The sequence below is a fragment of the Amblyomma maculatum genome, chromosome 9 (assembly GCF_055883805.1).
Source record: "Amblyomma maculatum isolate TAMU_Amacu chromosome 9, ASM5588380v1, whole genome shotgun sequence".
Classification (NCBI taxonomy): domain Eukaryota; kingdom Metazoa; phylum Arthropoda; class Arachnida; order Ixodida; family Ixodidae; genus Amblyomma; species Amblyomma maculatum.
This window is the reverse complement of record NC_139352.1, coordinates 10,616,418-10,636,055: the sequence shown is the minus strand read 5'-3', so window position 1 is coordinate 10,636,055 and position 19,638 is coordinate 10,616,418. Positions and strand designations below refer to the sequence as shown.

At 47.7% G+C, this 19,638-nt stretch overlaps 2 protein-coding genes across 4 annotated transcripts; one reads left to right on the top strand and one right to left on the bottom strand.

Annotated features, from left to right (window-relative positions):
• Window positions 1–489: 489 nt before the first annotated feature.
• LOC146178264 (uncharacterized) lies at window positions 490–8,102 on the top strand. Of its 2 annotated transcripts, none has more exons than XM_084579725.1 (2): window positions 490–535; window positions 6,325–8,102. In XM_084579725.1, exon 2 carries the CDS (start codon window positions 6,574–6,576, stop codon window positions 8,044–8,046), a length of 1,473 nt encoding a protein of 490 aa, XP_084435851.1. In that variant the 5' UTR covers window positions 490–535; window positions 6,325–6,573; the 3' UTR covers window positions 8,047–8,102. The 2 variants fall into 2 exon arrangements, with proteins under 2 accessions (XP_084435851.1, XP_084435850.1); XM_084579724.1 differs by lacking the exon at window positions 490–535 and adding an exon at window positions 2,126–2,369.
• Window positions 8,103–15,756: 7,654 nt separating this feature from the next.
• On the bottom strand, window positions 15,757–19,611 carry LOC146178263 (uncharacterized). Of its 2 annotated transcripts, none has more exons than XM_084578072.1 (2): window positions 19,541–19,611; window positions 15,757–18,333 (listed from the first exon to the last, which is right to left on the bottom strand). In XM_084578072.1, the coding sequence occupies exon 2, from the start codon at window positions 18,203–18,205 to the stop codon at window positions 16,253–16,255; it is 1,953 nt and encodes a 650-aa protein (XP_084434198.1). In that variant the 5' UTR covers window positions 18,206–18,333; window positions 19,541–19,611; the 3' UTR covers window positions 15,757–16,252. The 2 variants fall into 2 exon arrangements, with proteins under 2 accessions (XP_084434198.1, XP_084434197.1); XM_084578071.1 differs by lacking the exon at window positions 19,541–19,611 and adding an exon at window positions 18,932–19,076.
• Window positions 19,612–19,638: the final 27 nt, after the last annotated feature.

Sequence of the window (19,638 nt, the reverse complement as noted above, 5' to 3'; positions counted from 1 at the left end):
ACTTCAGTACCTTTCTTCAGCATTCTTTCCTGTCCCTTCTTCTTTTCGCCTTCGGGCTGCATTGCTTGCATTGAAATTTTTTCACATCGTAATGGAGCAACTAGCCCAACAAGAAGTTTTACTTTAGTAGGTTTGAACATGCCAGGTGTTGGCGGAACTCCGTGTACCACACAACTATTAGAAATATGGGCACAGGCGCACAACCAGACCAGCAGCAGGAGAAGAATGTTTTCGCATTGCCGTACTTAAGGAGGCTTAGCCGTGTGGCGAGTTCTCCATCTTGTTGAGAGCTGTGATCTGTTTTTAGCACGATAGCGGTAATGGTCCTGTTCACCAGGAAATCCGGCGTCGGTGCTGTAGGCGTCGGCATCGGAGTCGGAGTCGGTGTAGCGAGCGAAAAATCACGAGCATGGCGCTGGCAGGTGGTGCAATGCAGCGCACTGATTAGTCGTAGGATTGCCTTATGTTGCGTGTGGTTGCAGCTGTCAACTCGGTCCTCTCCTTTTATGTGGGAAGCTGACATCATAATCAGCCTGTCAGTACCGTTGCATTCACAATAGGCCACGTAAGCACGTTCATACGGCTTGGTTAGAGCGGGGCTTTATATGTGGGTTTGTAGCCTACGCTGTTGCGTCATACCCTTAAAGGCTGAACTTAAGTGTCCTTTAATGGCTCATGCTGGCGAATCGTGTCCGTCCGTAACGCTCTCGTTACGTAAGAGGCGGTAGCTGGCTGCTGACATGGCCGAGCACTAACTAGACGTATATATAGGGCTTCCTGACATTACGTTTGGCAGGAGCTGCCAACTCGGGCCTCTCCTATCATATGGGAGGGTGATATCAGAATCAGCCTGTCAGGACCCTTGCGTTCACTTTATCCTTAGGCCACGCAGGCACGTACATACGGTGCGGTTAAAGCTGGGTTTTATATGTTGGCTGCTAGCTCACGCTATCGCGTCATTACGAAGGTGGGAGTGAAAACAGAGAGAAAGAGGTGCCGTAGTGAAGGGCTTCGGACCACCGCGCGATAGGGGCTTTCACCTCATCACGGTTTAGTAATTCAAACTGCTCCCAAGAATTCTTTTTCTCAATATCAGCTTCGAAAAGAGCGTGCTGAAATAAAAAGAAACAATATAAAGGATCGTAACACTGGTGACGTAAAAAGGGCCTCAAAACAGCATGAAACCAATTGGTTTTGTTCCAGTGAGACTGCATTTCATCGAAAGATTTGGTTAAAAGGAGCGAAAAGGAGCGAAAGGAGCACTCAAGCCAACACGATTCCGGCACCTGAGAATAGCTGGCCTTTCAGCAACCAATCCTGCCTCATACGTCACTTGGACGCAGGGACCTCATCATCGCTCACTTCTGGACTTCATAAAATCAGCCAACCTTTTTCCATTCATTTATTCATTTATTCATCCTTCATCTCATAACCTACTGATGCCCTGAGGCAATAAATATCGACTTAAAAAAAAAAAAACTGATTTTCATTATAGTGTGCATAAGAAGTAGTGGAGTCAAGGATCTTTGATGTTTTTCACAGAGAATGCGCGAAATAAGCTGCATGTTATATTATATTATTCCTCTTTATTAGACGTTTTAGGCATTCTTCGATTTGTACCTGGTGTGCCGAAGTGACTTCGAATGTGGAAATAAATTTATGTAATTAGCGCCACGTTTTGCAGCACTAACAGTTACCCCCAGAGACCAACCATCACCTTTGTCTCGTGTCATCCTTCGCACCAAATAGAGTCATGGCGAATCAAGGCCACATGATGTATCATCAGTTACATAATGACATCCAGTGGGCCATTAAACCCTCGCACATTACCACGGTCCGTTATGAATTATGAGCCCGTAATCCACTTCACAGTAGACGCGAAACCTCGAGTCCTATTGCCAAAGCGCTCGTTGAAGTTTTTCTCAAGCCAACAAACAAACAAACGAACATTTTTATTGACCGAGTAGGATATGCAGAGCCACAAATCAGCTAACAGTTTCACATCGGAGGTGAGGGTGATGCCGCAGCCGGCGCAACGCTATGCTGCGTCCTCATAATAATACGTCTGTGCTCCCACCCTTCACTTTGGAGACCATGCAGTTGTATCGAAAGGGTGATGTTTTATCGGCAGAGCAAGCACAGTGCACCGTTGATTGCCAGCTTCATGTCAGCGTGCAACGCTATCGGCCTGTTTCCGCCGCCTTTCGCGACCAACTCACAACCTGCGCGTATATACGGGGCTCTGATAATGCGTTCGATTGTACGACAGCCTCAATACCCTCAAAGGAAGCTCGTAGTACGGTTGTTTGCTTCGAAGAGAGAGTTATTTCAGCGAGCCTCGTTTTATTCTTTGCTAAGCGGTACAAAAAGTAAGTACGTTGCATGCATTTAATCCATTACTTTGGTACTAGGAACTACCATAGTTGGTCTAAATTTGCGAAGCCCTCTGATACGGCGTCTCTCATAGTCCGGATCGCTTTGGTTTCTTCCTCGTCCATGATGAAGAATGGTTCGAGCTAGGAAACACGGACAACATGAAGAACTTTCAACAGAAAGTTAGCGCATGTGTTTCCTTCATCGTGTTGTCCGTGTTTCCGAGCGCTACAGTCTTCGTCATGAACAACCCACTAGCCCAATCTGCCACTCTCTCCCTCGTCGTCTGCTGTAATCGCTGAGTTCATTGAGGTTGCTGTTCCGGCCTTGTTAAAATAAGTCTTATAGCCGTTGATCCCACAACTGAGAAACTCTGAGTATCAGTACGTTTTTTTCTCGCGCAATCTCCGCTGCGAAGAACTAGCTTAGTTCATATGAATTTAGCAAGCAGCCAGAAACTCCCCTGTACTACTACGCTGAGCGCCGTATGTGGATACGTAGGCATTAAATGAAGTTTCGCAAATTTAGTGGTAAAATACCTGTGCTGTTTTTTGAATAATCGCTGTCAGACTTTGGCCTTATATTTCCGGATTACCTGCCCTGATAAGACGAGCCCACCGCCGTATGCTCCCCTGTGCTTCTTCGTCCTGCAGGGGTGTCAAACTACTGCGCACTAAGACACCGGGATCCCTTGCGCGTCGTGTCCGTGGTAGCAACACCTGTTCTAGCTCTATTTTTACTTTACAAGAAATTTGTTTTCAGCTCCAGTGGTGTAGTGAAGGAACAGCGCAAGGGACGGGACACAGAGACACGAGGAAGCACAAACACAAGACGCTGACTATCAACTGAGGTTCATTGCAAAAAGGCAGATATTATATAGCGAAGAGAACAGGGGGTTGCACGTCGAATAAACCGCAGTTGATAGTCAGCGCCTTGTGTTCGTGCTTTCTCGTGTCTCTGTGTCCCGTCCCTTGCGCTGTTCCTTCCCTATGCAAGGCCAACTAGCTCGCTAACTCGCTCCAGTGGTGTCTCTGTGGTCAGGAGATGGTATTGTACCGATATAAGCCAACTTCATTTCCTCTTCAGTGTAGTGTCCTGTTACCCCTGCGCACGTTTAACGGGCACATCACTTCCCGCGTCACCCCACCACTCTACATCTTGTAGTGCTCACAACTGAGCATTCATTGCAAACGCAGGCCACCTGGAGCTTAAGACATTGATAATGTTTAGCGGTAATACCAACAAAAAGCAGCCACCTGTTCGCTGCAGAAATGCTTACTGAATACTAATTACCCTTGCGTTTCCCCCAGGTAAATTTCAACCCCATTATAAGACGCAGTCTCTAACATCATTGCGGAATCCGATAATTATTTAGGCTTTGAAGTGTAAAGAATGATAGAAAACTCAAAGGACCTACTTTGTCTGCACCAGTTACCGATAAAAATGGCTCAGTTTACATTGATTCCACGTTCACATTACGAAATAAAGCAACTGTAATAATGAGTTGTAAGTTGAATATCTCACTACAGGCGGAACGTTTAGTCATTTTAAATTGTAAAGCTTTCCATGAGGTGTTAGTACAATGTTCGGTTCAGTAATTAGTAAGCATTGAATGTGGTCTTGATGCGTATCACCTTACTCGTACTTGGTGGTCTTGTTTTGGTAGGTCGGCGCATTTGTTACTTGATTCAACGCTTTTCGCATGCGTTATTCATCAATTACAACAGGTGTCGGTTCTGGAATCGAAGTCCAGAGTTTAATGACATAGGGATGTATTTCATAAATCCTCGGCCAAGTTTTCCGCCACCTTTTCTCAGTATCAGGTCTGTACTTTGGAGAAGAAAGACTTTCTTGGGTCATTTCAATATTGCCGCGTAGATGGCTGCCATTTTCTCCGAAGGTACCCTTAGTATCGATAGGTCTCCGCCGACGGTCGTTATGGCCAACCAATTAGCCGTTGCTGACACTACGGGTCTGTGGTAAACAACGAGCGCCTTCGAGCGCGCAGCCAACTCCTAAGAGGAGAAAGTGCACCGCATATAGGCTTTTACGCAGCCATGCACTGTTCAAATTTATTTTCTCATCTGATTGCAGTAGCACTGTAGAGTCGCTGAAGTCAAGATCTTAACAGTCGGAAATGCGTTCCCACCGCCTGACTGCTAACCATGCGTCGACACGGTCTAGGCATATATAGAAAACACAAGAAGGAATATATCGTGGCAGAAGCTTACACTCTGCCCTGTTAAAGGGTTCGTGCTCTTAGAATGAACACACACGTCGCGAGGAATATCTCGTGCCTCACTTTATCGTTTTTTGTATTCCTATTCTTTATTTCTATGATTCATGTCACTTATTCCTGCGAATTCGTGGAGTTGCTGATTACATCCCTCCTTCGTAGTGTAGCAGTAAAATGCAAAAACACTAATGTCATGGGACTTCTGGACAACTCTGGGAGCCCAAATGGCAGAAAAATAAATGAACAAGACTCGCTGTTGAGCTAATCAGTTCGATATCTTAATTACGAATGCACAGCACGACAGAAATGATAAAATACGTGAGGTGGATGGGACAAGCAAGCCTGTCCGTTTTTTTTTGCCGTCTCAGTCGCGCTACATGCATTCGTTACTAGACAGTGATTAAGCACAAGCCCTGGACAGATAGAGCTACTTATAAAGCCAACTTCATGGGTTGACAACGTTGAGCAGGCGGCATCCAGGCGAAAAAAACTTATTTCCTGCTGGATTATGGAACCGTGTACCCAAATTATCCCGCTGGAAAACTGTGCTTTCCAGCTGGGAAAAAGCAATTCCAGCTGGAATGACATCTATTTCTTGCTGTATTATGGAACCGGAAATCATGTCCAGCTGGAATTTTGAGATTTCCAGCTGGAAACTTTACACCTGCAATCAAGCTCCAGTCAAAAAATTTCCAACTGGGAATAACTCTAGCTGGAATATCATTCCTTTCCAGCTGGAAATTGGCAATTCTGCTAGAAATTCAGCTGGAAATGTGCTTTTCGAGTTGAAAAGGGTGCTAAAGGGTACACCTGAAGAAAGTCTACCAGGCATCTATTTACATGGGCAGGACGTTATCTTGTATGTGTGCCTCACTTCATTTTATCTTTAGTTGCGTTCCAAGAGGACTGGCTGATTGCAAAACCTCATCGGGAAATAAGAGAGGGAGATATGTGGGCGAGGTTCCTAGTCCGGGACTCAAGTTGCTGCCGCTGCAGTCCGCGCTCAAGATGAGTGTTCTGCCATAACTGTAAACGCCTATGAGAGTCATGTTCCATGTGGGTTACAATGACTAAATTCCTTTTCATTATCTCGCTTTCTTGTAGCCCTCTCTTCGATATTGCATTATACTTTTCGTACTCAGCAGTCTTTAGTTAGCAGGTCACACAATTGTGGCGCCACTTCTCGCATTTTATAAATTGCTGCGACACTAAACTGGCGCAGCTGCCGCATAACACAAGGATAATCGTACCTGTAGTCAACGACAACCTCAATCTACAGCAACGATTTGACGTCAGACATCACAGGGTATCCGGTCAGCCTTCCGCGAGCTACTCACTGTGTTGGCCTACCGCGATGACGCATTTGCTGACTCGTAGCCTATAGAGGACCGCCATATGGCCTTTCAGCAGACATTATTAAGGAGATAATGTGCGCGCACAAGTGATGGCTCTATCTGTCGGCTTCATGCAGCCAATCAGGTGGAAAAAGAAAGGGCGATGACACTTATTGATAACGGTCGTACGACAAAGCTTATTATACTACGCTATGCAGCCATTCCTTATCGTATTTGTGAGACCAGAAACAGCGCTAAAACTGGACCGCATGAGGCATTGCTACGAGCCCTGTCAAGTGTGTTTTCCGTTTTTATGGCGCGAAAGATATACAGAAATGACAAATGGCATTGATATCTGGGCATTTTTCTTTTGTTTCGCAGGATGAACCGAGCCATTGCTGGATAGAGGACATAACCATCCTCTAAGAGTGACGATAGTCGTTAAGCATCATTCAGCTTCGTTCCGAGCCATCTAGAAAACACTTCGTATAAATATTTAACAAGCCGACTCTCTGAAGAGCAAAAGATTGTTCTAGGAAATGTGTGTTCCTAACGACACTAGTAAATTAAGGGCCTGAATATTAAAACGAACGAACATTCTTCCTCATTCACACCACAGCTGTTGAGAGCATGTCCGAAGAACCGAGTAAGGACTCCATGCCGCAAGAAGTGGGTGTTGAAGAGTTCTTCAAAGAAGGACTCCAAGCCGTGAACAATCCTGACGCTGATCCGAGCTACCCAGGATGCGTCAAACTAGAATACCAACGAAGGCTGTCATCGGAAGATGCTCGCAAAATTCCGGTCATTCTGAACACAAATACATCCGTGAAAAAGTTGTGCATATGGGATATCTCACTAGGCGCGCTCAGTGCCGCCTTCGACAAACTTGAAGACTGGGGGTCCCTGGAAGAACTGCAAATTCTGAACGTCGACTGCAAAAGCGAACAATTTTGCATCGACCTTTCCGGAGCATTCAAAAACCTGCGAATCCTAGACTTACGGTGTGACAGCATTAGCAGTGCCTTCGCCGAGACAATTTCTAGCTATCTGCGAGAAACCAAATCCCTACGGGAGCTTAGTCTGTGGTACTCATGCGGGGGCGATGAAGGGGCCGCAGTGATCGCGGAAGCACTAAAGGTGAATGACACGCTGAAGAAGCTCACACTGGCGCCGGATGCAGGAGAACTCACGTCAAGGACTGTGGTAGCCATTGCGAATGCGCTAGCTGTTAACTCTACATTGGAAGTGATTGATCTTTTTGACACTTGCTCTACGGAAGAGGAGCAGGTGTCGTTCTTATTCGAACAGGAACTCTACACTGACGTCTTCAAGAGAATGCTTACTCTGTGGAAGCAGGAATTTCTGCCCCAGCTTACCAGGCTTGTGCGCGAGGACAGGCACTACTCGCAGGTCTCTGTTGCCGTCACCGCCTCTGTAGATAAAGACCTCCTGCGAGAGTTCTTCGACGCTGTGGCTGCAAGCACCACGTTGCGCGTGCTACACTTCTACCCAAGCGACAGGTGCTTCGACGAACTCGCGGATGGCATCGCCTCTGTGGTCAAGCGAACGACAGCGTTAAAGGAAGTGCAGAATCTGATGCACGTAGACGATGGATGCGAGCAGCAGTTGGTCCGTGTCCTCGACGCTCTGAAAGAGAACCGCTCTGTAACTACCTTCACCATGTACTCAGAATTTGTAACGCCTGAAATAGCGAGTGTTCTTTCTGAGCTACTGGCTCTGAATGACACTCTTTGTGACATGGCCATCTGCGAATACTGGGGGATTAATTCTGACGTTGTTGAAACTATTCTCCAGGGGTTAAGACGGAATTACACTCTGACAAAGCTTATGGTTTCTTGGGACCCCGATGATAGCGTGGAAGGCATCACCGAAATGGAAGGGCTATTGGAAAGAAACGCTGGTCTATTGTGCCAGGCCGTAAATTTTGTGACGGGTGCCTGCACTTACAGCGAAGCCGCAGATGCGGCGATGAAATTACAAGGTAGCGCTGGCTTGGTCGACAGGCTGAAAGAACTCACTGGAAAGACAGCTGAAACAGTGCTTACCGACATACAGGATGCAGTATCTGGACTACTTGAATAAAGAGCTCCCATGCGCACTGCACCCTGTTTGTTCACATTCTGTGGCTTTCATGACGCTGTCATCTTAATGTTCGAAAAACTAACATGAAAAAAAACTTGACGTTTGAGAAATAAACACTAACGGTAATTGCAATGACAGATGCTGTAATCCGTGCACATATTTAGGGGAAAAACTCGAAACAGCTCAACAGCTTTCTCTGATGTAGTAACAAGACAACTTTGCGGCAAAACGTTTTCATTGTGGCCTGAAAATGGAGCCAAGTGCTTGCTAAGCAATATCTATATATTGGCGATTACTGCACAGGTTCCTGCTTTACATCAAATTAGTGTATATTAATAATTAAACCAGGCATTGCGGCATGTCCCTTTGTGTCTTCCAAACATGGACTGCAGTTCCGCTCTTGGATTCCTGATGAGGGAAATATTATTAGCAAATCGTAGGACACCTTAGTGTTCACCGCTGATTCTCATATACAAATTATTTTAAATGCAACCTCTCGAATACACCTTGCAGCCTTAAGAAGTGAATAGGATCAGCCAGCTCGTATATCCTCGTTTACCAGAATGCATTGTTCCGACTCGACAGTCAGACCACTTAGAAATTTTCAGCTATTACTATAAAGCCTCATTTAATATCCTGTCTTAATTGTACTACGGTAAAAAATGTGCGTGAAATTATGGGTATTTAAAAAAAATCCTGTTCTTGTACAGAGGATATTTGTTATACGCCATTACCCGAGTTGTGCTCACGTTTACGAAAAAAAAACAGTAATTTGCTGTTTTCCAGTAGGAGCTTTGGTTGGCAGGCGAACAATCTTCTGCTAAATTTCCTATCGCAGACTGATTCGTACTTAAACAGTAAGTAGATTCATGCTAACTGGGAAGCGAAATGATATGTCAACCAAGAAGGGGCTGTCCCAAGAACGGCTACGTAGAATTTTGACCCCAAAAGATGATAACTAGGGGCTTCACATTGAGGTCCGTTATTGGTGACTATGAGCATATAGCGGGTCAAACGACAAATTTGGAGGTGGTGAAGGGTGGCTGTTCCTGGCTCTACGAGGCTGAGACGGGTCAACGCAGCTTGCGGCGGGGGCTAGCCAGCCATCGAATTCTGATCTGTTGTAGGCCGTCATTGCACCCGCCACCGCTTAGGTGGTGGACGACGGCTGTTGCGGCGCTCGTCTTTATCTCCCTCTTTTTTTTCTGTCTGCTCTACTTTCTCGCTTCTGTCCGCACGAGGCAGCGGAGATGGCTCAGCTACAGAGCCAGTAGCAGGCCCGTGCATTTTCTTTTCCTTCTTCCTGCAGTCACAACAACAACAACAACCAAACGACAAGGAAGAATGCCTTCTTGCTACAGCGGTATCTGCTACGCATGCGCCATGCCGTCACTCCATTAGCCGTTTCGGTGGCAGCGCCTGTTGCAAGACAAACTTTATGGGCGCCATCAAGTATTGCCAGCGCCGACAGATAGGTATTTGTTTGATGAGGTTAATAACGCTTTCGCCTTAAATATCTTGTTCATTCACAGAAAGAGAAGCTTCGTGAAATTTTATTGCTTTTTACAGGCAGAAAACAATGCGAAATATAGGAACAATCATTCTTTTCGCTGCAAAAAAAAAAAAGAAAAGAAAAAAACTAATAAAAACAAAACACGTAATATAAAAGTTAATTTTAATCAATTTATAAAATTTTTGTTAGTTTTAACACAGTAAACTAAAATCACAGAAAAACTAAATAGCAGAAAACAGAAGAGAACAGTTCTGTATTTTTCAACAAAAATTGTTCACAGTACACGTGTGACGGTTGATGTGTTAAACGACTAAATGACGTTTTCATATTCTACATGACGTCTGCTTACAGAGATTTCTTATTCCTGCTTAGTTCTCCCTTACTTGATTGAGCACACGGCCGTCGATTGTCGACTCCATTTCTCGAATATCTGTTCCCCTTGGTACAATAAATTTACATGTCGAACTGAGACTATTAGCGGTTACTTAGTACATCTCTAGTGAACTGCGACAACAGGCTATAACCGTCGTTGAGATGTGGCATCTACCTTTCGCTTTTGCTGCATAAGGTGATATCGAAAGTGACGGCCACGCCGTTGGTGGCGGAGTTAAGTGCATACTGGAGCGGAGCTGGCGCGTCGTCTGCTAGCCATTTGTTTGTTGCAGACGGCAGGAACGCTAGACAAGAACACATCTCGCGGAATCTCGCGGAATCTCGCGGAATATGACAGATCTCGCGCGCAGATCTCGCGCACAAATCTTGCGCACAAATCTTGCGCACAAATCTTGCGCACAAATCTCGCGTACAGGATTTTGTTCCATTAGCCTAGAATAGATTTCGCCTTAAAAGGGTGGTGTGGTGCTGGCACGATGTGACGACAGGTTGCGCAGAATGTAGCATACATTGGGTAGAGGCGCGTCACCATGATCACATATGAAATGAGCTTGCACAACAAGCGTGGGGTAAATGAAAAAAAAAAAAAAAGAAATATCTGGCTGTAGTAATCCACCACCCGGTGCAGTATACCCACAAAAAGATCCGTGAGGACTGTTGTATCTACACTGCAGAAATGCGAAAGCCTGAGCGTTGCTGCTGCACAGGGGGCATCACGTTCGTTCTCATTATCATTATGAACTAAATTCACCACCATTATCATCGCTGCTGTCATCATTGCCAAACTAACTGTTCATCAAAATTTCATCAAACCTATTCTGCTTAAATCATCTGTTCGACAGGGCTGTCCGCTATTGCCTTTGTTATTCGTGTTGTATCTTGAGCTCCTATATTGTAGTATCATATGAACAAAACAGTTTGTGGCCTGGCTTCTCGCTATCACACAAGATAATGTTTCAATGGATCCTTGCCCACTGCGGGCTCCATGGAAATGAACAGGCAGGCAGGTGAAGCAAAAAGTGCCCTTAGCAATGACCTACAAAAAGCTGTGTCTTCTTCAAGAGAGTAAACGATGTGTCTTCTAATGAACTATGGCATGCATATTGCAACCGCGCGAAGCGACAGGGACGAAGAGATGAAAGCACAGGACAAAAACGGTTTCACGTGTGGCCAACTCCCCTCGTGGGTATGTGCCATTATCTGAGGGCACAACAACAACAACAGCTTCGTCCCTGTCGCTTCGCGCGATAGCAATATGCATTGTCAACAACCCACTTTCACCTGTTCTAATGAACTGTATGAGGAAGGCTGCGGCAGCTTACTGGGCCCAGCCAGATGCCCGACACGTTCATCTAAGAAGGCTCGATCGAACATTAACATTTTATGTTCCACGTGAAATTCCGTGCCATCATGATGCTTGTTACATAAACTGCGTTTAATCGTTGCATTCATGCGCAGGTAGTTACATTTAATTGGACAGGTGGACTACCCGGAATGTTCAGCTTGTGGCATCTCCGAGACTGTGGACCATATATGTTACTGATGTGCCCAGTGTATGCGTGTGAAATAAATGTTCCAGCCGCTTCCTTGAATCGTTTGGACAAGAGGCCCCTGCAGGAGGTACTGCTGCTGGGCGTTTGGCACGACAAGGGGAAGGCTGTCCAGGCAGTGCGGACTCTTTGCCGTTTCTTGTGCGCCACCGGACTTGATTCGCGCTTGTAAAACAAATTGCCGTGCCTGTATATATTTCCATATACCTTCTCCCACATCGTCACCCATCATGATCCCCTTTCTTCTCCCCTTCCCCTTCCCCAGTGCAGAGTAAAAGGCCAGATTTTAATCATTCCGACCAACCTCTCTGCTTTTCCTTTCAATAAATTCATCTATCTATCTAAGATTCTGGCTTATGCTGATAACATTGCCCTTTTCTGTTCTGATAAAAAGAGTGTGATCGTGGTTTAGCGCGTAACTGAGCGTTTTTGCGATAGTTCGGGGGCGTCTTTTAACCTTGATAAATGAAAGGGGTTCTGGTTAGGTCAATGGGGTACAAAACCTTTTTTTTTTGTTTGCTGAAATTGTAATGAAATAGCAATTTACGTAATGTTTCACCCTTTCAGCCCTGGTGGCGCAATTGACGACCTAACACAAGTCCTTAATTTGTCCTTAATTGCCGACTTCGAAGTTCAACAGAACAAGCAATACAATAGGCAAAACGTGCAAGCCACACATAGCACGATACTAAAATATTTTTTAAACACCGCCAATTCATGTTGTCATCGGTATTGCTATTCTCGCATTTGTGCTGAGCTGCCCGGCATGTTCTCGTTGTGAGGAGGAAAAAGACGCGACTCGGAGGTCCTCACTAAAGAAGCAAAAGTACAACAAATCGGTAAAATAATATGTTATTACCCGTTATTCATTTTCTCCTGAAATTGTTATGCATGAATTCATCAGGTGATACTTTGAAGACTTACAGTATTTGGGGGTTCCCTTGCATCGTATCGTAATAGTGGGCCTCACTGAAATTCTCCAATCTCGTCAGTTAGCGACAAACCCAAACTTTGATGCGTAGAGAGCTGTCTAATGTACGAGCGCGAGTTTCCAATGTCTTCTTGATTTCGAAGCTTATCTATGTCACGCAGGGGTTACATTGTGCAAGAAACAAAGTACAGTGCATGCATAGAATATCTGCTACTTTTGTGTGGCGCTCTACACGGGAGCCTATGCGTCGAGACAATTTGTTTCTCCATCTGGAGGCTGGTGGAGCAGGTTTTCAGCACTTGTTCACCAGCTTGTTTCAAGGTTTTTCTTTTTTTAAAATAGCAAGCCATCCCTTCCACCTAGCTGTGCTTAATAGATAATTAAGTGCTCACTTGCCTAATTTGTTTGCGCCCACTGGTCATAGGCGGGGTTTTCTTAAGGAAGTTGCCGACACATTCCATTTCTTCACCGTAAGGTTTTCCTTAGAAAGCTTATAGCTGTATTCGGAAGGCAGATGACAAAAGTTCTGATTGACACATTGTTTCCTGTACCGATGTATATTGGCAGCCTTATCTACCCTTTCTAGACAATAGTGTATTAAAGCAGGTGCAATGGATGTATATACAGTCAGCAGTAAAGACTTTCTTTTCTAAACTTCGCACGTCAACCTTACCAGTCAAAACGTGGCTTCGTGCAAAAGGGACTTTTGTGCCATGGTCAGTGGACTGTCAATTGTGTCAACAGCCAGAAACTATAGATCATTGCTTTGTGTACATGCCGTGATGCAGTGTTTTTTTTTTTTTTTTTTGGGGGGGGGGGGGCATTCTTTAATGGAGAGAGAGAGAGAGAGAGAGAGAAAAACAACCTTTAATGCCAAAAGAGTAATCATTACGGCATGTCGGCCTGGCGTGGCCCCCAGGTGGAGGCGACGCGCTGGGCCCACGAGACAAGCGCCAGCTGTGTCTTCTAAGCGCGTAAGAAGTTGGTCCCAGCTCTCCTCGGAGGGAGCTGGCAGTAAAGCACGAGGGGGTGGTCTTCCCCTACATCCTCAAAGGGTGTGTGCCAATGTGGCCGTTACTGCACAGTCGCAATAGGGGCAAATAGGGTCTTAGTCCCCGTCCGTAATCAGTGCCAATCCCGAATAGCTGAGAATAGAATTTGAAGTTTACGCAGCATGGTGGCCTGCGCTCTGTCAAGGTCAGGATAGTGAGGCGGGAAGCGTCGTCTCCTCTCTCTGTGTAGGTTGGTGATTTCGGCAAAAGTCAAGGGGGCCTCGGCGAAGGCCTCTGGATCCGCCCGCCCGGTTTGTTAGACCTCGAGCTGGTCGGTCGACCCCTTCGTTTCCAGAGTTCCCCACATGCGCGGGTACCCAGACTAAGTGGATTTTATGATCGGGAGTGCGGCCGCGGAGTATGCGTGCGGTGGTTGGACAGGTAAGACTCTCGAAAAGGACATTGATATCGCGTCCTATACTATAAGATTTTTCCTACATTGGGAAGCTTCTGAGGCTCCATGTGATCTTTCTGTGATCATGGGACTGTTTATCCTGTGGAAAAGCCGCATGACAGATCGCCGCACAGAGCCACTACGTTCATCGAAGTCTCTGTTCAGAGAACAGCGTGCTATGGTGCGAGGGATATATGCTGAAGGATCGACCTCTTGGCTGGTTACCTTTACTCGATGCATGTATATGTCTCCCAGAATTTTGATGTGTGGACAAAGTGAGAGCGCAATGCTGGTGTCACAGTGTATAAGAGGTTGCGGGATGCGACCTGGTTAAATCAGGCTTCAGTTACTTCCATGCAATAATAAAAAAAAAAAAAAAAAGCCGTGGCGTAGTTGGTCAAAGTGCTCGGCAGGGGATCCGAGGGATGGAGATTCGATTCCCGGTGGAGACTGGATTTTTTTTATTTTTCTGATGTCATTCGATTGACAGCTATAGTGTGACCAGACAGTCGCTGACAGATGAGCTATTGAAGGTAATAATGCGGGGCTCAACACTGCAGCTTTTAGCGCTTGATATAGGAGGCACCTGGTGCGTGTATGCATTAGTTTCTCCAGGGTGGCTGCAACATATCATCAATACTTTCGCCCCTACACAAAGGGGTAACCTTAAATCCGTCGTAGAAAAGTTGAAAACAATAGAGGGGTTCAACGCTGCTGAACCGAGTATGGAGCGACAGCTTTGGCTGCGGGCGACCGAGCGTCGCATAGACAAACTGCGTTTCGTTGAACGCCTCAATGTTCACCGGCGTGTCTGCATGGCATGAGGGTTGTTGCGAATGTAGGAAGAAGGAAAAGAAAATGCACGGACCTGTTACTGCCTCTTTTCCTGAGCCACCTCCGCTGCCTCGTGCGGACAGAGGAGAAAATACAGAAGAAAAAGAAAAAGGAGAAGAAAGACGCGCGTCGCAACAGCCGTCGTCCGCCACTGAAACGGTGGCGGGTGCAATGACGGCCTGCAACAGGTACAACCTCTGGCGACAGGCGAGCCCTCGCCTCAACCGACGGGGGCCTACCATTCCCAGCCCCGTATGGCCAGAAGCAGCCACCCTCCTCCTGGCCACCGCATAGGATTAACGTGAATTCAAATGTCATGGCAGGCTGATTCTAATGTCACCCTCACACATGAAAGGAGAGGAGTGAGTCGGCGCTCTTTCAGGCACCGACAGTGACGGCCCGAGCTGGCTGGCGTAGTGAAACTCCCGCTTCAGAACAAAAACCACCGCCGCGGTACGCCGGAATAGTTACTATATAGGTTTTACCAGAAACACGGACAGATAGAAAGACAAACCTGTCCGTTTCTAGCGCTGTTTAACATAATGTCCAAGCAACTCGCCCAACAAGCCAATTTGCTTTACCAGAGTTGCGCGAAGGTGCCGCACAAGCAGCCAAGCTGTGCAGTGAAGCCATACGTCGTCTTTGCGGGAGTCGAGCAGTCAGACTGGTAGAGCAGCAGAGTTGCGAAGTGATTACTTTGGCCTTCCTGTTCGAAATAAGTCACCATCGCTATAGCTCGCACACAGCGCGGCACGTCGTCCCCGCGACAGATTGTGCAATGAAGTTGGAGTGCCGTTCGGGTGGGCGTCCCGGTGCTACACGGTTGCTTGGCGGCGAAAGAAAGGCAGCGCGGAACTCTGGCAAAGCCTATATAGTAACTCACGCCGGAAGTTCTCGCAGCGACATAGAAGTCCCTCTTCAATGCCCTTAGGCCTTGAGGGTAAAATAAATGAAATTATACTTTTGAAAATGAACGCTGGGTGTCTTTCAGTGGCGCCCCTTATGCGGTGCACAAGTCGAAAAAAATTGCTTAGAGTGCACGGTGTTAATGACCGATTGACTATGTTTATTTCTTTCTAAGTTTTGAACACATGTGTTTGAGTACAGCTACAGCTACAGTTTGAGTAAAGTTAGGTAACAAAACATATTTCTGGTTTAAAAATTTACTATATATGCAGCCCTGAAGAGTGCAGCACTGAAGAAGCAGACCACCGATATCAATATAATTATACAACATATGTATATGAACTAAAACTACAAAGTATTCTCTTGTAGCCTTGGGCACAAAATGAGCTGACTGCCAAAAGCCAGACATCATTATCATCTTCCCGTCTGACCATAACAGAATAATGGCTGCCGCTATGCTGAAGATGCATTTCTCAGGTTGACACTCCTTTTGTACATCGGCTTTTCGGCGCAATCGCAAGCACTTCCCGCAGCACTGACAAGTACTAAGCAAGCATTCATTCGTCGCCTTCACAAGCACGATCATTCCTGAACAACACTCTCGCACAATGATTACAACCGGTAGGACGTCCCCTAGAAGCGTCCATCCGGAGAGCAGCAGCCGGTGAAGAGATTGAGGTGGGCGAGTGCGCGGCTCCAGGCAGCCTCGTCGGCAGCAGCAGCGACCGCTCTTCGCCGCATCACCCACCTCCGCCATGCAGACTGAATGATCCGCGCCGCCGTTTCAACCCTCTCAGCGGATTCCTTCTCTTGAGAACGCGCAGCAGTGTCCAGTGAAGAGGAACCGTCTTTTTTCTCGCAACACTGCACCAAAGAAACGCGTGGAAACCTTGGCTTGAGGTGCCGCTTTCTGAACAGCCATGCTCGGAACCGCCTTTGAATAGCGACAGCAGCAGAGTGTTGTATGTCGTGGATGTCTAAGGCACCATGAAAGCGCAACCAAGCGCATAGAACTCTGTGACCGCTAGCTTCATCGAGAGCAGTGGCCCTGCGAGGGGAATGATCCGGGACAGACAGCAAGGCGCCCTTTAAGTGCAGAAGCCGGGCCACGGGCAGGCTTCCGCATCGAGCAGCCCAGTGCAGCGCCGTCCGGCCCTGCGCGTCTATGAGGTTTGGGTCGGCATTCGCCTGTAGCAGAACGTCTACACATTCAGCCGAGCCTCGACTGCTGGCATAGTGTAGTGCCGTAGACCCATGGTTGTCGGGTGCGTCCACGGCGCAGCCCCGTTGGAGCAGGACACGACAGAGACACGCGTGGTCCCCGACTACTGCCCAGTGCAGGACAGTGCGTCCTTCAGAGTCGGTGCAGTGCACCCCAGTAGACCCAGCGTCCAGTAAGGCGAGAAGACAGTGAGTGTGGCCGCTGCAGGCGGCGGCCATCAGTGCTGGAGGGTCGCCCGCTAACACATAGCCTTCGAAGCAGCTCCCTCCCTGCAGATCAAGCAAGTGCTGCAGTACGTCCAGGTGACCATGGCTGGCAGCCGCCGTCATGGCAGCGCTCACTGCTGATTTGTCTAGTGCTGGTTTGTGATGGCACAGGGCCCGCACTGCAGCCACACATCCAGCCAGGGACGCTGCCTGAATGGCAGCATCGAAGGGTACAACGTCTCTGTACCGCTTCACTAGCAGCGCTACAAGCTTGCCCTGCTCGGCAGAGACGCTGGAACAGGCGTATATTAGGGGCGTCGCTCCTGCTTGGTCGGCCAGGGATGGCTTCGCGCCGCGGTCCAGGAGCAGCTTGGCGACATCCAGCCGTCCTAGGATGACTGCATAGTGCAGAGGTGCTCGAAAGAGGTTGTCAGCTGTGTTCACTTCACGTTCACTGCGTTGAGTCAGGAGGTCAATGACTGCCACGCTGCCCGATGCCACGGCCATGTGCAACGGGGTGCAACCTTGGTAGTCCTGCCAAGCAGTTAAGGATGGCTCCCAGTCCAGCAGCAAGCGGGAGCACGCCAGAGCAGCCGGCCGTGAAGAAGCGGCGCACAAGTGAAGAGAAGTGCGCCCTTCTTCATCCTGCATTAACGGATTGGCACCGCGCTTCAGGAGCGCGGCCATATTCTCTGGTTGACAGGCAAGGGCGCTCTTGTGAAGAGCTGTTTGCTTGAGCATATCCCGAATGTCGACCTGGCTGGTGTCCATACGTTCCAGGAGGGTTGCCAGCACACCTGTAGTCGGGGACTGGGCCGCAGAGAAGTGCAGCGGAGTGCGGCCTTTGCCGTCTGCTCGCGCCCGAGGCACCCCCGCCGACAGCAAGAGGCGCACCAGACCGCGGTGGCCCTTGTGAGCGGCCAGATGCAGCGGCATTTGTCCAGCGTGATCAGCGTGGTCGGGCCTGGCCCCGACACGAAGGAGCTGTTGTGCGCCCTGCAAGTCCCCCAGCATGACGCACGTGAACAGAGGGGTCCGGCCAAATCTGTCGCATGCTTCCAAGTCCTCCAACTTGACTTGCCCCTTGCGCAAGGAGGACCAGTCTCTCCGGAGTGCAGACAGGTGCAGCACAGAAAGGTCACTGCCATCTACTCTCATGCTGGAACACTCGGATACACCACGGTTACAATGGTAAGCTCTGGCGATGCACTGTATGTGCTATGCCTTTCGCTTCTCTCTGCTGTATTCAAGGTCTGAAGAAACACCACTGGCTTGAATTCTTGCACCTGCACACCACAAAGAATGTGAAATATATGCTTAACATATAAACCTGATGCGCCTTCGTGAGGAATGAAATTTTGTACAGCTGCCGGTTGAAGGGCCACTGACCAGGGAATGACATTTTAAACAAACAAGCACACTGCTTCGATCAAATATCGCAGATCGTTTCTGCACAACAGCAACGCGCGCACTGAAAAGCTACAGAAATACAAATCAAAGCCTTCACGCTCCCTTTCGGAAAGTCAATTGCCTTCTCGTTCTCTACGCTGGTCCGTCTGTAACGTACCAACCTGGATGGCATCCATTGTTCCGTCTTTCTAACTACGTTTTCGTACACGCATATGTGTGCTGTCCCGTTTTCGTAAGAAAATCTGGAGAGAGTCCCCTCCGTCCGTGCTTCGGACGGAGGGGGCTGTAACTAATGAATCTCCGAAAAAAAAAAAAATGTTTGCGGCCGCTTTTTTAGTAGGCAATGCCTCGCAGCAACAATTTTGTCGTACTTATGATGAACACAATGCAAAAAAAAAAAAAAAAAAAAGTAAACGCGCATACAGGAGACGTTGCATGTAGCGTGTTCCGAGCATTAAAAAAACATGTGCAAACCTTGGCCAGAGGGGCCGCTTCCTGAACAGCCGTGTCCGGAATCACATTTGAATAGCGACAGCGTATGTCCTGGCACCCTCAAAGACACCGCGGTGGATCAGTGGTCGCTCGACTGCTGAGCCCGTGACCGTGGGTTCGATCCCGGCCGCGGTATCTGCGTTTCAAGGGGAACGAAATGCAAGGCACGGATTTAAAGAACCCCAGATGGTCGAAATCAGCCTGAAGACCTCCACTACGGCACCTCTGAAACCCATCTCGGTTTGGAACGTTAAACGTACAGGTCATCACGTGGCTTTTGTGTTAATGAAACCCATCTCGGTTTGGAACGTTAATCGTACAGGTCATCACGTGGCTTTTGTGTTAATTTAGTGCTCTACGAAATGATTGCTGTGGATTACAATTTGTGAATATTGGTATCCGAGCAGCAGTATTATTTGAGAAACTCGAAAATGCCAGGTGAAATGAAACCGGTGCTTGCAAACAGGATTCAACAAACGCGTATTTTCGTCTGCCAAAAGATGGAGGTTACAACAGTTACAGCTCGTACAGCCGATGCTGAGGCGATGTGGAACGAGACGATGTAGAATCGGTAGAATCGCAAGCACTCACCTTCAAGTCAAAAGCTGGCGGGCACTGCTGTCAACGCCTCCTTGCACCGGACGCGCGTTCCGGAAGTTGGCCTGCACACCGTTCCATACAACACTTCC

Excerpts from the sequence above, each read along its gene's own strand:
- LOC146178264 (XM_084579725.1), top strand. The coding sequence starts at position 6,574 with ATGTCCGAAGAACCGAGTAAGGACTCCATGCCGCAAGAAGTGGGTGTT.
- LOC146178263 (XM_084578072.1), bottom strand. The coding sequence starts at position 18,205 with ATGAGAGTAGATGGCAGTGACCTTTCTGTGCTGCACCTGTCTGCACTC.